The 16663-nt window shown below is 30.9% G+C and overlaps 2 protein-coding genes and 1 non-coding gene across 15 annotated transcripts; all 3 read right to left on the reverse strand.

Moving 5' to 3' along the window:
• Positions 1 to 266: 266 nt before the first annotated feature.
• Positions 267 to 4424, reverse strand: LOC111011995 (alpha/beta-Hydrolases superfamily protein). 3 transcript variants are annotated; one of them, XM_022286004.2, is made up of 6 exons: positions 4268 to 4424; positions 2925 to 3074; positions 1904 to 2789; positions 1650 to 1755; positions 898 to 1103; positions 267 to 695 (listed from the first exon to the last, which is right to left on the reverse strand). In XM_022286004.2, the coding sequence occupies exons 3-6, from the start codon at positions 2662 to 2664 to the stop codon at positions 422 to 424; spliced, it is 1347 nt and encodes a 448-aa protein (XP_022141696.1). In that variant the 5' UTR covers positions 2665 to 2789; positions 2925 to 3074; positions 4268 to 4424; the 3' UTR covers positions 267 to 421. The 3 variants fall into 3 exon arrangements, with proteins under 3 accessions (XP_022141696.1, XP_022141695.1, XP_087979282.1); XM_022286003.2 differs by having other exon boundaries at positions 2901 to 3074; XM_088123156.1 differs by lacking the exons at positions 2925 to 3074; positions 4268 to 4424 and having other exon boundaries at positions 1904 to 2885.
• Positions 4425 to 4949: 525 nt separating this feature from the next.
• On the reverse strand, positions 4950 to 5023 carry TRNAI-UAU (transfer RNA isoleucine (anticodon UAU)). Its single transcript has one exon. It is a non-coding gene; the product is annotated as a tRNA-Ile (tRNA).
• A 3690-nt stretch (positions 5024 to 8713) lies between these two features.
• Positions 8714 to 15833, reverse strand: FSD3 (Fe superoxide dismutase 3). 11 transcript variants are annotated; one of them, XR_015790406.1, is made up of 10 exons: positions 15622 to 15833; positions 14668 to 14807; positions 13516 to 13611; positions 12721 to 12912; positions 12346 to 12517; positions 12142 to 12215; positions 12034 to 12060; positions 11913 to 11936; positions 11140 to 11270; positions 8714 to 8900 (listed from the first exon to the last, which is right to left on the reverse strand). XR_015790406.1 is itself a non-coding variant. In XM_022286027.2 (9 exons), the coding sequence occupies exons 2-9, from the start codon at positions 14758 to 14760 to the stop codon at positions 11235 to 11237; spliced, it is 714 nt and encodes a 237-aa protein (XP_022141719.1). In that variant the 5' UTR covers positions 14761 to 14807; positions 15622 to 15833; the 3' UTR covers positions 10906 to 11234. The 11 variants fall into 11 exon arrangements, 3 of the variants coding, with proteins under 3 accessions (XP_022141719.1, XP_022141718.1, XP_087979374.1); XR_015790404.1 differs by having other exon boundaries at positions 8714 to 8930; XR_015790403.1 differs by having other exon boundaries at positions 8714 to 8938.
• Between the last annotated feature and the right edge of the window lie 830 nt (positions 15834 to 16663).

The following is a 16663-nucleotide window of genomic DNA, read 5'->3' on the forward strand; positions in this document are numbered from 1 at the left end:
GTTAAATTACTAACCATTAATTATGTTAGGTTTTTAAATGTCTATCTAATACTTTCACAATTTTCAATTTTGTATCTAATAATGCATTGCCATTAACTCCACTAGTTTGGTGCTTACATGATAACGGTAAAGAATTGTGTAATAGATTGATTTCATAAAGATTTAGGCCTCGCAGAATTTTTATAAAGCTAACAAGTAATTTGTTTTCGTTACACGTGGTGCGTGCTCACTCGACACCAACATAACCCAAGATTGATCAGCCCACATAAATAAAATTGAATTGTGATCTATACTAAAAACCAATGAGATGTAGGCTTTTGCTTGGCCTCACTTGTATGGATGTAAAGTATAAACAATGTTGTATAAAGAACTAAAAAAGAAAAGAATGAGGCAACAGAGAGCAACTAACTCAAATTTTGAGTTAACAAGACTCTCTGCAACAAGAAGTAAGCACGCAATCTGCCAGAAACTGACTAAGCTGAGAACTATACAGTTTTGGGTCATTCCTATAATGATCTACATGAGGGGTGGACACAAAGTTGCAAGCTCTAACCTCCCGTCCCGCTCGCCGTTGCTCCTCTATAAACGATTCCACAGAATTGGCCGGGATGACTCGATCAGCAGAGCTGTAGATGTACAGTTGAGGGCAGCTCGGTTGCGACGACGATAACATGTCCAACACATCAGATAGCCTCCTGGTAGGAAAAGAGAACAATTTTCGTCTTTTAGATTTCATGGATAAATTATCGAAATCTATACATGATCGAAAAACAGGCACATTTGAAGGATATGAAACTATCATGTTTTTGAACTGACTACTTGATCCTGTATATTTTTGCATCATCTTTGATCTAGTATTGATTAGAATGATCACATTTGAAAGGCCGACTTAACTACCTGTTCACAGTAGGAAGGTTCAAAACGACGCCGAAGAATTTTTCCAAAACCATTAGAAGTGCTGCTTCAGTAACTGCTGGTTTACTTTCTTTATCGTCTTTATTGCGGATCGATACTTCCATCCTTGTGTTGTCCAACATCGTCGATCCTTTTGTTGCTACACTGTTCTTTTTCAAAAAGGCTGCAGAGAAGCCTGAAGCCCAGACCTAGAAAACCAATATCAAAGATTTAATGAACATTTCCCTCATAATTGTTCGAACAAGAAACTCAAGTAGAAACACAGACCATCTACAATCCATAACTGAAAGGGAAACTCCTTGAATGGAAAGTGCAATTAAAATAAAAGAAGCTGTCATAACCTAAACGCCCAGCAAACAGATACTCTAAATTAATAGAGAAGATAATGAGTTATATAACAAACAAAAATTCACCCTTTTCTCATAACTTGTTATATGGAGGATGTGCAAGGACAAAAAGGTTACTCTGAGCCTTTTACTATATAATACCATAACAGGTCGACTACGATAAATTTCTACCTTTCCAATGATTTTCTTTTTTCTTTAAATCAAAGCATAGTTCATACTACAAGGTTTCTTATTATGGTGCATATATACAGCAATCGATCAATTTTTGAATGACAAGAAAAAGAACTGGTGCCAAAATGGTTCACTAGTAAGTGGTAACTATGTATCTATTGCGACGAATGTCTCGTTAAGGATGAACACAAATTTATATATCAAGGGCATCATTACCTGGGGGTCAGGAGCTGCAACAGGGGCAGAATCCACAATGCAGCCTTTAATCCTTCCCATTACAGAAGAATCATGCTTCTGAAACTTCTCCAGGATAGCTCCATACCTGCAACAAAATGAATCCAAGGGAACAATCACATACAGACGGTTGTTGAACAGAAGTCAAATGTGCTAACTGTGAAGTCAAAAGTACCAAACTTTCATTCTGCGTGGTGTGGATGTTAAATGAAGAGGGGGATAGAGGAAAAACGTACGTCAACCATCCGGTATTACTAAAAGTGTGGAACACAAGGTTCTTCCCGTGCTCCTCTTCCAACCAATCAGCTAGATGATTCACAAGCAAGTCTACGTGTTGTTCAACCTTCCCACCAATCTGGTACGTGAGTATCTCAGACATTGGAAAAGTAAAGGTAATCGCATGAAAACCCCTTGAAGTGTACCATTCAGCGTATCTCTTCAAATGTTTTTGCTTTGCTCCCAACCATCCTAATAAAACCACCACCGTCCTAGATTTTGCCACTGAACAAGCAGAACTACCCGAAATATCTAAAGATGTTGGCTCAGGTAAATGCCATCTATACATAACCTCAGAAGGTGGGGAAAAAATTTTATGTGAAGATGCAGCTTGCTTTGAGGCCTTGGTCAATGCAGCTGACTGATATAAATTGGAAAGAACGGGGGAAGAAACCAGAGATGTGTGAAAGTTTCGCACATAATTACCACTGGATGTTGGAATCGGAAAATTAATGTTGGGAACTGGTGCATGAATTTTGGTGACAAATGATAAGTTTGCAAGCTTTGAAACAGAAATATGGGAAGCAAATAAAGTCTTTGATTCCTTCAAGAAATCAAAAGTTGAATTGTTGGACAAATCTGGGGAAGCAGAAGAAGAAGCAGCAGCATCTGGCGATCTCTGAGATGGTAACTTGTCTGAAAAGTCAGAGGAAAACGAAGCGACAGCCACCGCAGTTACAGCAAAGAATGGTCGTTGAAGGATTCCGGACAAGGAACCCATATTTGAAACACAGATCACAATGTCTCATGCCAATAGCGGATTACTCTCACAGAACATGAGATTAAAATCAGCAGTTGAGCAGTCTAATATGTAAACGACCCAGAAAGCGAGCCTTTTAAAATCACCTGTACCAAGAAAGAAAGAAGAGATTGAACACGTTAATGGTGAAACAAGATGTGCAGCAAATAACAAGGGAGGCTCCGTATCAAAAGTTGAGTCATGGCATTAATACGCACGAGAAAGAGGATCTTCGAATGGACCTTTGAAATCATTCAACAAAATCGGGCTGTCACCTATTCGGACAGCCAGATCATATCTTTATCCTCAAACCAAACCGTCCAAGAAGTTTCCTTGGAAAAGGGTGGGTGGTTTGGGTAAAGCCCTCTTCCCGTTCCCACCCACACACGTACCTGAAACGAGAAAAAACACGTCTCCAACAAATTAGAACATCAATCTCACATGGATAAGAGATTAATTAACTAACGATTAAACAACGTTATATGTTTTAAACTGGGAAGAGGGAACAACTCCAAAAAGTTAAGAGAGAAAAGATATAGTTGACGCCACGTGTTGCGAGCTCCAGCCGAAGAATTCGGTGAGGATAGCGACACAACTCCAGAAAAAACAGGAGCCCCACTTCAAAGGGAAGGGACATTATGCCATTGATAAGGATTTGTCATTCATGTCTTGCCGCCCATAACAAAAGTTAGGGTGAAAAAATGGTGGACCAGACAACAAACACAGCCAATAATTTCCGATCCAAGTAAACGAATTAATTTGACTAACAGTGAAAGCTGAATCTATTCGGGGCCTGCAAGAACAGTAGGTCAAAGACACAGAGGAGTCCTAATCCCAAGCAGACTTGGTCATGAACAAGAAAACCCCCTTTGAATTTTCAAACTTCGTAAAAAAAAATATATATGTGAAACGGGTCTCAATATTTAAAGTAATTCACTAGACTAATCAATCCTCGTACTTCAACTTAAATCAATTTAATCTTTTCACATTTTAAAATTTGATACAAATTCCAATTCGTTCTATTGATCTCTGTAGAAAAACACGTGTTGCCCCTCCTTTTTGAACACACACATACGGTCAAATCGGAGAAAGGACGTCAAATTTGCCTACCAAAAATTAACAAAGAGGAAATTGACATTAAGAAAATCGTAGCAAATTATAATTTCCCTCTCTAAAAACTCCATTCAGTCCTAAAATCGATTGAGCAGGCCACGTTCCTCCATACCCTATACTTAACCTCAGACAAAATATAATTGCATTGCATCAGAGTTCAACCTAATCGAATGAAAATCACCAGAATAACCACACAAAAAAAAAAAAAAAAAAACTAGAATAGACGAAAGAGGGGGAAAAAACGAGGGAGTTGCGCGCCATCGGTTCAATTCGGAATCAGAAGTAAACAGAAAAAAATCCAGCGCAAAGAAATCGGGGAAGACAAACAGTGACTGGAACACAAAAACATCATCCACAAAACATGAAATCGAATCGAAGAACGGAAAATGCAGGTCCATATAGAGAATGAAATCGAAAAAAAAAATAGAAGAAAATTACAACACCAAGCATGAAAAGAGAGAGAGAAACATACCTTGAAAGAAGAGGGAAAGAGAAGAGAATGAAAAACGAAGAATTTCCCAACACAAAAGCTAAATTCTTCCTTGTTTTTCTGAAAACTGTTACGTGAAGAAGACGAACGAATGAATGGCGGAGAAGGAGAGCCAAAAGCGCAGAGGAACGAAAATTCCGTAATATTTATACTAATTGTTAGCGTAGCGATTTATATTTATAATTTAATTTAATTTATATTCTTTTCGAATTTCTAGTTTTTTGTTTTGTTTTTATATATATATTTTTCGTATGTATTGAAGCTTTTTTATTATTATTATTATTATTTTATATAATAAATGTTGTCCTACCTACTCCTAAATTCCTAATCCCACAAAGTTTCCTAAATTCTTTGGGGTTTAAAGTTAGTTTAACAATTTTAAAAAAGGAAAGAGAAAAATATGTTTATCTTTAATGTATTAGGATTTAGGTAAACTTTTTAAAAATCATTTATGGGATGATTTATTCAATATATAATTTTAAATTTTCAAACTTACTTTTATAATAAAAATTTATGTTCTATTTATAGCCTAAAGTTTAAAATTTTACAAAAACTAAAATGATAAAGTTAGTGAGATTTTATTTAGTCACTTTAAAATTGGTTACAACTTAATCCCTGCTATTAAAATGTTAGTATTAAAAAAAACCAAAAATATGAATAAATATGGTCCCAGCAAGGCTCGAACCCGCAACTTTCGGCTCATAAGACCAACGCTCTAACCAACTGAGCTACGGGACCTTTGATTTTAAAATTAATACTATTCTTTTTTATTTTTATAATTTTATAATTGCTATATTAATTTTATTTTATTTTCTAATATTCTTTTATAATTAGTATTATTGTATTTTTTATTTAAAGTGTTTGTACATGGGCAACTCAATGTCCAATCAATTCAAATTCTATATGTTTGTTCTCTTATTTTTTTAGAAATCATAATTCAAATATATTATTTTAATTATTTTTTAAAATTACATAATGTTCGTGGTAAATATCATATAAAAATATTTAGTTCTAGATGAAATATTCGATCTTTTTTATGAGTTATTAGAATTACTTATAATCCACCATAGAGTTTATAATTTCCTTTTCATGCAAAGTTAGAAAGATATATTTTAAACCTTAAGATATAACTATGATTTTTAAATAACAAAATAAGAGGTATGTTAGTATAAAAATTTAATAATTTTAATTATTAATAAAATTATAAAGCGTATCATTTAAGATTCATAAAGGTGTCCGTAACAAAACAAGTTATAAGAAAATATAGGATTTTTATAAGTTATATCAAATAGTTTTTAGCACAATTAATTAGATATTTGTATTCCACCCAATGCGTTGTATTTAAAAAAAATAGATACTTGTATATATATATAAATTTTTTTTATTATTTTGGGTGATAGAAGGTTGGAATCTTCTTTTGAAATCTGATCTGCAATATTAAAAAAATCATTTTACTTTTTTTTATTCTTCAACATTGTGCCTCGTCTATTTAATAAGTTTGTCATTGATTCTAAAATAAAAAAATAAAAATAAAAATTTGTCACTTGGATAAGTGATTTTGTACCCCATTTAATGAAAAGACCATTTAAAATTCCAGGCTACAAATTTAAATAAGTTTTCAAATAATTTTTTGAAATGCATTTTTTTAATACAGTATTAATTTAACATCGAATAATGCTGACAACCAAAAAAGTAAATGTTTTAGATAATTAAGTTTTTAACCTATGGTAATGGCAAAGACGTTTATACCAACTCTATTTTGAAAAAGGAAAAAAAAAAATTAAAGTCACAAATTAGATTTTTTTTACTTTTCATGTACTTAGGTCAGTATATCAATTTTAACATTAAATCGAATCCTAAACTTAAATAAATTAAATTGTGAAATTCATACACAAAATTCAACCAATAATGTATACTCAAATGTCAAGTCACATCCTAGGAAAAAAAAATCTCTCAAACTCATTTAATATCCAACACAATTAAAAATTTAAGAGAACCATTTAATTTTTTTAAGTACAACATGTAAGGTGAGAGAATTCGAACTCGACCTTCTGGTCGAATATAGGTACCTTAACCCGCTAAGTTAGGCTTAGATTGGCAACAACCTCTTTATTTGAAAAATAGTCTGGTTCATGTAAAAAACGCTCAAATAGCTATAAAATTTAAAGAAGAAAAAATAAAACCTTAACTAATTAAATGTATAAATTTCATCCACTTTAACTTTGTAATATTGAAAGTTTAAGGTTAGAATTGATTCATGGAGTAAAAAATTTTTAAAAAAAATATTTTTTATTTTTCCTATTATTTTCCCTTTTATTTATTTTTATGAAAAATAAAAACTATGATTTTGTGTAATAATAATATATAATAATTTGGAATATGTGAGAAGATATCCTCATGGAATATTCTGATGCTGCCAGAGGAGGAATGGGGGAAGGATATGCCCATTCCCAATAAATTTTTATCCCAAATAAAGAGGAAAAAAAAAAAGATTCTCATATATCATATGGAAGTCTCAATCATGATTGGCTCTATATATATATATATATATATATACTCGTTAAAATGACGTGATTGCACGTGATTTTAAATATTTTAATATAATAGCTCTAACATTTAACTTATAGAATGAAAATTAAATCAAAATTTTAAATAGTTCTAATATTTAATTTTTCAAATAAAATATATTAGTATTCGTTGATATTTTATATAAAAAATACAATATTCCAACTAAAAAATAAGACAATAAAATAAGATACATAGAAAACATTGAGTATGATCTAAATTTGAAATAATAAATGTGGTTATCAACTTTTAATTAAAAATATTTTTATAAATTTAAAAATAAGTAAATATAAGACATGATATATTAAATAAAATTATGTAACTAAAAATCCAAACAATGAAATTATTTGTTAGATAGTCAAAATTATAGTAGGAATAAATAAAATTGACCATTTATTAGCTACTTTTTAAAATTGAAAATTGACAAATCAAATATCATTTTTTTATTTTTAAAATGATAAATATAAATGATATTGTACCTTTTAAATATAAAAATAAAATCTCAAATAAGAGAAATTAAGGAATTGAAATTTTAGAAAGAAACTGAATAATGCATCGTGAAATCATTAAAAAGAATATAGGATAAAGAATCACACGACCAAGAAAAAGAAAATAGAAACAAAGACATATTAAGATAAATATGAAAACTAATACTAAAATATGAATATTAAATTAAACTTGAAAAGAACCTTAAGTAAATATCAAAACACACGAAGGTATCATGAATATATATAATTGAAAATAATCTACATAAAAATATTAAAATAATTTTAAAAAAAAAAACTACAAGTTAAATCCTAACAACAATACAAATTACTTACTTTTTTAATAGATTAAATAGATTTTGAAATTCAGATAGTAAAAAATTAAAAAATATGAATACAAAATCTAAAAGTAGTTAAAGATAACAATAACTACCTACATCAATCTAGGACATGGTCACGTACAAAATTAATATGGTCATGTACAAAACTAACATCAATTTAGAAATCCAAAAATTAAAATTAATAAATACAATATATATTTTTTAAATCTCAGCATTCGTGACGGATGAAGATGGATGTTTTTTCAGCGGACGAAATAGACAAAATCATGATAACAACTTAGACGAACTTGTAGTCTCCTTGGATAGAGGCATTGTCTTACAACTGCTATGATTGAATGGCAGAAAAAAGAATACGTTATATAGTCAATTTTTCTATCTATTCTTAAATTTATCTCAACCTGAATGTTCATTTAGAGTTAGATGGGAAATGAAGAAGGAAGATGCTTGTATCTTGGTCATGAAAATGTACTGTCATGCTTATTCCTCTCTTAGGTTAAAAAAAATATAAACATAAAATAAAAAATCCAAAAGATCATGAAAAGAACGTATAAATACAAATGTTAAATAGAATTTTATAGGGATCCAAAAACAAATAATTAAAGAGAAAACAACCATTGTCAGTTTATAAAAAATAATACTCAGAATATGATAATAATACAATAATTTACATAAATTCATAAAACATAACGTTTATAATTCACATCAATTTTTATATTTTACCTCTTTATTGGCTAAAATTAATTTTTGTATTTGCAAATCTTGATTTTGGCATGCTTCAATGTTTCACGAAGAATAAAATCTTTTAATTTCCAATCGTTTTGGGAATGTATGAGTTTTTTGATAAAAGAAAGCTTTTTGTAGACATTTTCGGAGAAAGAAGATATGAGTTTTTAATTTACATTATTTCCTTTTATAAATGGTTTGTCAAGGGAGAACAGTGTACCTCTTCATCAACGGACGCACCCCTTCTATAAATGGTTTGTAAAGGAATAATAGTCCTACCTTTTCAATGTATTACTTATCTAAACACATTCAAATAATAGCATCGGAATAATATATAATATAGATGAAGGGTAAACTTGGTATATCTTAAAAAGTTGGGGGCAAAATGGGGAGGTAAAGATTCTCTGTATAGAAAAAACAAACCTTCAATCACAGATATATGACGCCAATGTCGTCTTCATCGTCGCTGATGGAGGTCTCCAATTTTCACAACTCTCATTACTGTCATTTTCTTTCATCATTATCAATCACCTACACCACTTGTTTTCGCACAGCCACATAATTCACAATGAAGTTTTACAGTGTCTCGAACATGAATTTTGGACAAAATAAAAAAATACATGAGTTTCTTTTCTTTTATAGGTGGTTTGCAATCACATGAATAGATGCATTGTCGCTTAATTAAACAATTGCATCTCTTTTAGATTAATTTATCTCAACAAACATCTTTGAATAGTCCCGTAGTTTCAAGGATAAAATAGGTATATATTAAAAAATGAGGGCAAAAATGGAAGACAAAGATTCTAAAAGCCTCATTTATATATAGTATAGATAGATGTATAGATTTTTTTTTTAATTTATTGATTTTTTATGTAGTTGTAATAAATATTTTTATTTAAAAAGAATCCATGACATTTAAATATTTAAAATAACTTTTTCTACGGTTGATATTATAGTTTCATATTTTGTAAAATATAAAATTAGTCTAATTATAATAATATCTAAAGCATAAAGTTTTATGATAACGAGCTTTATGATTCATGAGTGGTCGTAGAATTTTCTTTTTTAATTTTATTTTGATAAAAAGATTCAAAAAAAGAATAAAAACTTATCAAATGTGTTTATTTTTTATTAAAAAGAAAAATATAAAGAAACTTGAAAAAAAAATCAAATGAAAATAAGGGAATGAAAAATGTTACAGGAGCAATATTCTCTTTACTTCATGTTTCTTATATTCGATTTAGAAAACAAAATAATAAGAAATAAAAGATTTATTCTTCTTACGCATGATAAAATCATAGTACGAATTAAAATTAAATACTTTTAATATAAATAGTTACTAAGTATGTCAAATCCTATATTCCTTGTTAAAAATATATATATTTTTTCAATCACATTCTTTTTTTCCATCAAAGAAAGATATAACAAAATGACAATTTTTTTTTTTTTACTTTTAAGATTAATAGAGAATTAAACCATCAACTTTATAGAAAATGTGTATTTTTCTTCACTTGAGCTATGTTTGAATTGATTATTAAATATGTCAAACCGAACATAGTTCAAATGGTTAAGACACCTATCTCTGACCAAAGGATCATGAGTTTGAACCCTCACTCCCTTATACTAAAAAAAAAAGACTATTAAATATGATTTACGACCTGTAAAATTGCACTTTGATTAAAACATACAGAATAATTTCTTTTAATGGAGAAACATATGGAATAAACTAAAGAATTTAATACGGCTAACAATATAATTCTTATAGGTTATTTCATTCATATGTAACAACTTGATTTTATTTTTTTTTTTAAAACAACATTATTCCTTTTTTTTAACCCGAATGTTTGGTACAAGAGACATTGTTCATTTTCTAGATTTTATCTAAAAAGAATCACATATATGAATAGGTCGAATCAATAAATTCTTCGTATAATTTTCTTTTTCTTTTTTCGGAAAGATGATATCATTTTCTTTTGAATATAACATCATAATATTGAGTTGAGAGTTCAAATAGTAAGCCTATAAAAAAGTTATAGATGCCATAATTATTAAGTTAGGTTCAAGTTAACCTATTTTCTCTCGACTTAATTGTAGAATCTTTGGAGTTCAAGCTTTGATCCCCTATACCCAGAACTAACACCCGCTCTAAGACCTAGACCCGGAAGACATAAAGAGTTTTTGGTATTTAGTTCATCGGAATGTTCGAACTTGAGACTTCTAAGCCAATATGACCAAGAGATCTCAAACTCTTACCAACCAGGCAGCCCAATTTTTTAAATTTTTAAAATTTTTATTTTTATTTTTTATTTTTTTGCAAAAGGTTGGTACCTAGCCGGGTGAATTTGCTATATCTAAAAATAATTTTGCAAATTCTAAATTACCATAATCTAATTTCAAATCAATCCCTTTTTGGATAACCAACCTTTAAAGCGATTGTTACAAACATGATTATAAACCAATTTAATTATTGGAAAAGTAATTATTATTTGTTACTAAAGACTCTAGATTAAAAAATAAAATAAAGTTTTTAGCTCTTCAAAATCACCGAAAAAATTAATCCAACCATACTCCAAAGTCATCTAAGTTGGATAAAATTATAGTCCCTACCGTCAATTTTTTTCCAAAAACAACCCTCAATGCTATCTATATATACATTTTTTAAAGTAAGCTATCCCTGATGTCACTACAAAATTATGGTGAAAAAAAATGGTTGAACCTACAAGGGAATTTGATCAGATACCTGAGGCTTTGGTTGCTTGGATCAATTGCTAACAACTCTTTGGCATCAATGGTATGAATATCATTACGCTACAGGAATTTTCGGCTCTCCTAAGTTCACGAAACACTCGGCCCGAGCCATACGCCCTGTCGCTGCATTCCACGATACAAGATGGTCCATAAACACATCGACGTACTCTTTTTTATCATTCTGTGTGAAGATAACATACAAATTCAATCAATCAACATCAACACAAGATAACTTGATAATATAAGGTCGCCAAACTTCTCTGGTGGAGGAAATCCCCCCGAGAATTAGTAGAGGCGGGCCATGAGCATAATGCAAGGTATGGGCTCTCCAACTCCCATATTAGTGATATAAAAAATGATAAATATACCACACGGTCTCTCATCTTTTAGGTTTTTTTGTTTGAATTTTCAATTAAGTCATTCCATAAAGAATATGTTGTAATTTTTTAATAGAAATTTTATATGTCATTAAGTTATTGTTTTGTTAACATATTTAGATACGCAAGCATGCCACTTGAACATACCACTCGGAAGAAATTAACTTTGTTGATGAGTGGGGTTTGGTTTCATGGGTCGAGTAGTATCCAAGTGACATATTCACGCGTCTAAATATGTTGATAAAATAATACTAGAATAATACATCAATATTTTTTTTAACCAGGTCGAGAATTACCTAAAAGAATAGGATCATTGGTATATTTAGGCAATTAAAAGAAGAAAAAAAAAACAAGAATGCAGGCAGTAGGGTGAGGCAGAGTTTCATACCTTGTAATCAAGATAATAAGCATGCTGAGGAGGAAAAAACAAAGTAATGTTATCATAAATGATCAGTTCAAAATGAAGAAACAGAACACAGATTTGAACAACAAAGATTAGTTTTTCCTACCTCCCACATATCCAAGCAGATAATTGGCTGCACAACAATATATGGTGAATCAAATTTCTGAGAATAAAAGAACATTATACTCAAAATGGGGCACTGGCATTGACTTACAATGTCATCCCAAACAAGTGGGCTTATGGCATTCGACGTTTTGATCACGGCGAGTTGTTTTTCTTGTCTCTTCACTGATGAAAAAGAAGTAGGCCATGTCAAATGATCAGTTGTAAAACGGAAATTTGTGAAAAACAACAAGTGTTCTGATTTGTAAAACTTTTGAGATCATTAAAAAGGTTGAACCAATGTCTGAAAACTTACAAACAAGCCAAACCCAGCCAGAACCAAAGAGTGAAAGAGATGATTCTATAAACTTGTCCTTGAAATTTGAGAAAGAACCGAAATCTTTTTCAATTTGTTGTAGAACACCAAGTATGGGCATGTTTCCTCCTCCAGGTTGCATGGATTCCCAGAAAAAGTCGTGATTCCAGACCTGAGAATAAAGGTCATGAGCCTACATATTTTTTTCAATTTTATGCCTTGAATATGTGTTGCATTTCCCCTACTTTTACCATACATATCACTCGAAATATTATCAACGTAAAATGTTCTTGCCAGATTCATTCTCCTCTCCAGAAAAAAAACAAAAACAAATGCCAATTTTTCATCCAATACCATGTATTAATATTGAAGTACCTGGGCAGCATTGTTAAATTCAGGTAAAGGATTCCCATTGTTGTATGTTACTTTGAGAAGTTCATCCAAAGTGTAGCCATATAGTGTATCGTTCTGGCTCAGTTGTTTGTTCAAACCTTCAACGTAATTACGGTGATGTTTACCCCAGTGAACCTCCAATGTCCTCCGACTCAAATATGGTTCTAAAGCATCCTGAAAGTAGAGAAAGAAAATGAAAGAGTGTTGTTAAATAGTTGATAAATATAAATCCATTTTTATCAGTAATACTGCAAATGTGACAAATTTGTAATCAGGTTTGGTAGAAATCTGTAGGCTTACTATGAATCTATTTACCAAAGAGGACTATACGCAAAGAAAACCTGGCCACTTAACCTTTGAAGTTCTTCAATGGCTTGGTAGCATTTTCATTTTTTATTTCTTGTTTGTCAGTTTCAAATTTTTAGAAATATAAGCATTTGGTAATTGTTCATGAATTCTCGTTTTTCCTTTTTAAGAAACCTTCTAAAATTTTTAAAATTTTCGAAACAACAAAATCAGGTTTCTTGTTAAAACCTATATAAAATCATTATTCTATTTTTTTACTTATAAAATGCATAATAAATATAACATAAAATTTTTGAATATTTAATTTAAAAAAATTAATTTTCACATAAAAATTTTACCTTTTTAATCTAAAATGTTAGAGAACAGAAATAAAACTTTTACTTGTTTGATTCGACCCCGCAATTTTTGAACTCAAACAATAAAAACCCCCCAAAAATATGGTATATGCACATAATTCGGTTGGTGACTTACAAGTTCATAAGGAGGTGTCTTCAAGCCATAATAAGCAGTGACTTTCATTCCTCTTGGGGTTATATCAGAGCTTCTCTTATGCAACTTACTCTGATGCTGCAAAAGAACAAACATGCATCAGCTTCATTATCAAATAAATGGTTTCCAAAGGATTTCGGAACAATGACGAATACGGATATTGAGAATTTTCCAAGATGTGATGTTACGAGATAGAAACTAATCAATACAGCAACTCTTCGGGAGAGTTTCATCAAACAAGAAGAGAATAAAAGAAGAAAAACAAACATATGAACTATTTTTTATTTGTAATATTAAATTGAATCTGCTGTAAGAAGATGCTAAACAACAATGACAAGGAAGAGAGCAAGAGAGATGAGCTACCTTGATAACATAAAAATTTCTCTGAAAATTATTTTACTTCCTTAGAGTCAGCAGCCAAAACACATAAATATAGGATAAATCCAAAAATCTTGTATTTAAATAGTGACAAACATCTGGTAAAAAATGAAGCATGTCAAATGCACAATTCTGCTGAATTTATGAATCTGGGCCTGAAGTGTCTATATCTTCTTCTATACGGCAAGTTTTGATGTCAAACTCTAAAAAGAATAATATAGTAACTAAAGAGTCTCAGAAGTGAAAAGGGCTGTGTATTGAATAGAATCCTGACTTCTCAAATATCATCTGATGCGCACAAAATATAGGATCTAGGACTGGAAAGGTCCTTGGCTCATGACCAGACTCCACATGCATTGTTTCTTCAATATTAACAGTACATTCGTTTTAATGAAAACCCAAGCTTCCATTGAAAAAATGAAAGGATACAAAAAGACAGCTCAACAAAAGGAGTTAGATGGAACAAAACTAACTGTTCAGAAAAGGGCTCCTATCCGAGATAATTAGGCCTAACAGTACATATTATTGATGCAAATGGTAACAAAGCTACATAGACAAACAAGGGGGGTGAGAGAGAGAGAGAGAGAGAGAGAGAGAGAGAGAGAGCGCGAGAGAAGAATCAAAGGACAAAGTAACTTCATTGTGAGGAACTATTGCATTTTAGAATTGTTGTGATAGATTACACATGAATGAAGTGAATTATTTAAAGGACCAGGTAAGCATCAATCTGAGAATATGAAGGAAAGTGCAATGTACCAGATAAGGATGCTTGGGGCTCTTGAACTGCTGAGAAGAATTTGTCAGCAGAAGCTGAGAGTTCACATTCAGAGGATTGTAGCAAGAAATCATTGTCTTGTATCTCTGGAAACTAAATACTCATGAGCTGCTGCAGTCGTCTGAAGATCATAACACTCAATCCAGACCACAAAAAATTTATGGCAAAATCAAATACTGTTGAGAAGTATTAAAACTAACCAAAAACATTTAAAAGAAACATGTGCCTCTCCTACCAAACTCGGCCCACCCAGAGTTTGTGTCCGCGCTTGTTTTATTTGTTACATTCTTTTATATATGAATATACACACGTGCCCCAGCTTGCACGCATCTCGACTAATCTTTCAAGACAAATGTCCGACCCTACTACATTTTGTTACCAAGAAAACTCCTAAAATTTTAAATTCTAGATAGGTGGCCACCATAATTAAATTCATTCCCTCTAATCTCCTCCACCTTTTTCACTAGGCGATCAATAGGCCAACCATGGTGGTTTCTCTCTTGTTACATTCTTACAGATTCAAAATCATGAAGCATCCCCACATAGTCTCCTAAACATACCACCGAGCACCCATAGACGATAAAAAAAACTATCAGGCATTAACTCAAACGATTTATGTGCTTTACATGCTTAGAGCACAATCAAACGCCGTTTTCCGGCTACCAATATAATATTTCAAAGCCAAAAGTGAACATTTTCATTACAGGGGATAGATAATAAACGCATTGATCGTAAAATTTCTTCAGCAATCAAACAAATATTGGGTTTCACCTTTTCAATACAGTGACACTCTTACCCAACCGCAATACACAAAACAAAAGATTGCGGGAAAATGGGGAAAATGAATTTCGGCTAGCCCATATTTCAAGTTCCTAAAATATTCATAACCCATCGCCCTCGAGCCTAAAAAATTTCAAAAGGTCAGTGGACTGCACCTGCAGGAAGTTGGGTTGATAGATTTCTCTGCGTTTTTTCAGAGATAGAACAGATAGAAGTAGGAGAAGAGGGATTTTTCGTGTCGGTTTTGAGAAATTACAGAAATCTGCGGGAAGCTGGAATATTGCCGCCGGTGTTCAATTCGGGCTCGCTGGTAAGAAGAAGAAATTTCTGATTTCCCGCTACGTGCACCTGGGCAAGGATAAGAACTGTATTCTATTTTCTTTTTAAATATTAATATAATAATAATAATAATAAAATAAAATAAAAAAGAAGAAGAAGTGACGTATTAACAAAAACGAAAAAAAATTTGGGAAAAAAATTTCATACTTCGATGATTTAATTAACTTTTAATTTGTAATTATTTAATTTTTTTACTTTTTTTATTTGTAATAATATAGTTATTGAATTTTAGCGAATAATAAATTAGTTTATTTAGACTAACATACGCATAATTCAACGGTTAAAACATCAGGCTCAAGTTAGATTATATAATTTTTCAAGGTTCGATCCCTCGTCCCCTTATTTGTTATGCTACAATAAAAATCATATTAAGTGTCGATTTTTATCATGTAACAATTGCAGCTCTGTAGCTTGAAAGTATATTTAATTCCTTATCATTTTATCCATCTACCTAAGTAGGAAGCTCCATTAATTTTTAACAATATCTTACTACAGTAACTAAAATTGTTATATACTAAAATTCAAGGTTACAAATTATAGTTAAAAACCAACAAGTAAAGGGAAAATATATTTTTAAATATTTTTTAACCAAATAAAAACATAAAAATTGACGTGTATTTTAGAAAAATTTGTAACTTTGGGTGGCTTTTTATGAGTGTATTTTAAAAATTTGAACGTGTATTTTTATTTGGGATACCTTATTGAGTTAAATTTTGATTGTATTATTTTCATAGAATTTCAAACTTTATATTATATTTGAAAATACATGCTATAAATTCCTCTAAAATTAATTATATTGTGATATTTTCACACAACCCGAGCTCAACGGTGCCAACTAGTATCTTCTCATGTCGACCA

This window comes from Momordica charantia, assembly GCF_013281855.1.
Source record: "Momordica charantia cultivar OHB3-1 chromosome 4 unlocalized genomic scaffold, Mcharantia_2.0 BLBB01000004.1, whole genome shotgun sequence".
NCBI lineage: Eukaryota > Viridiplantae > Streptophyta > Magnoliopsida > Cucurbitales > Cucurbitaceae > Momordica > Momordica charantia.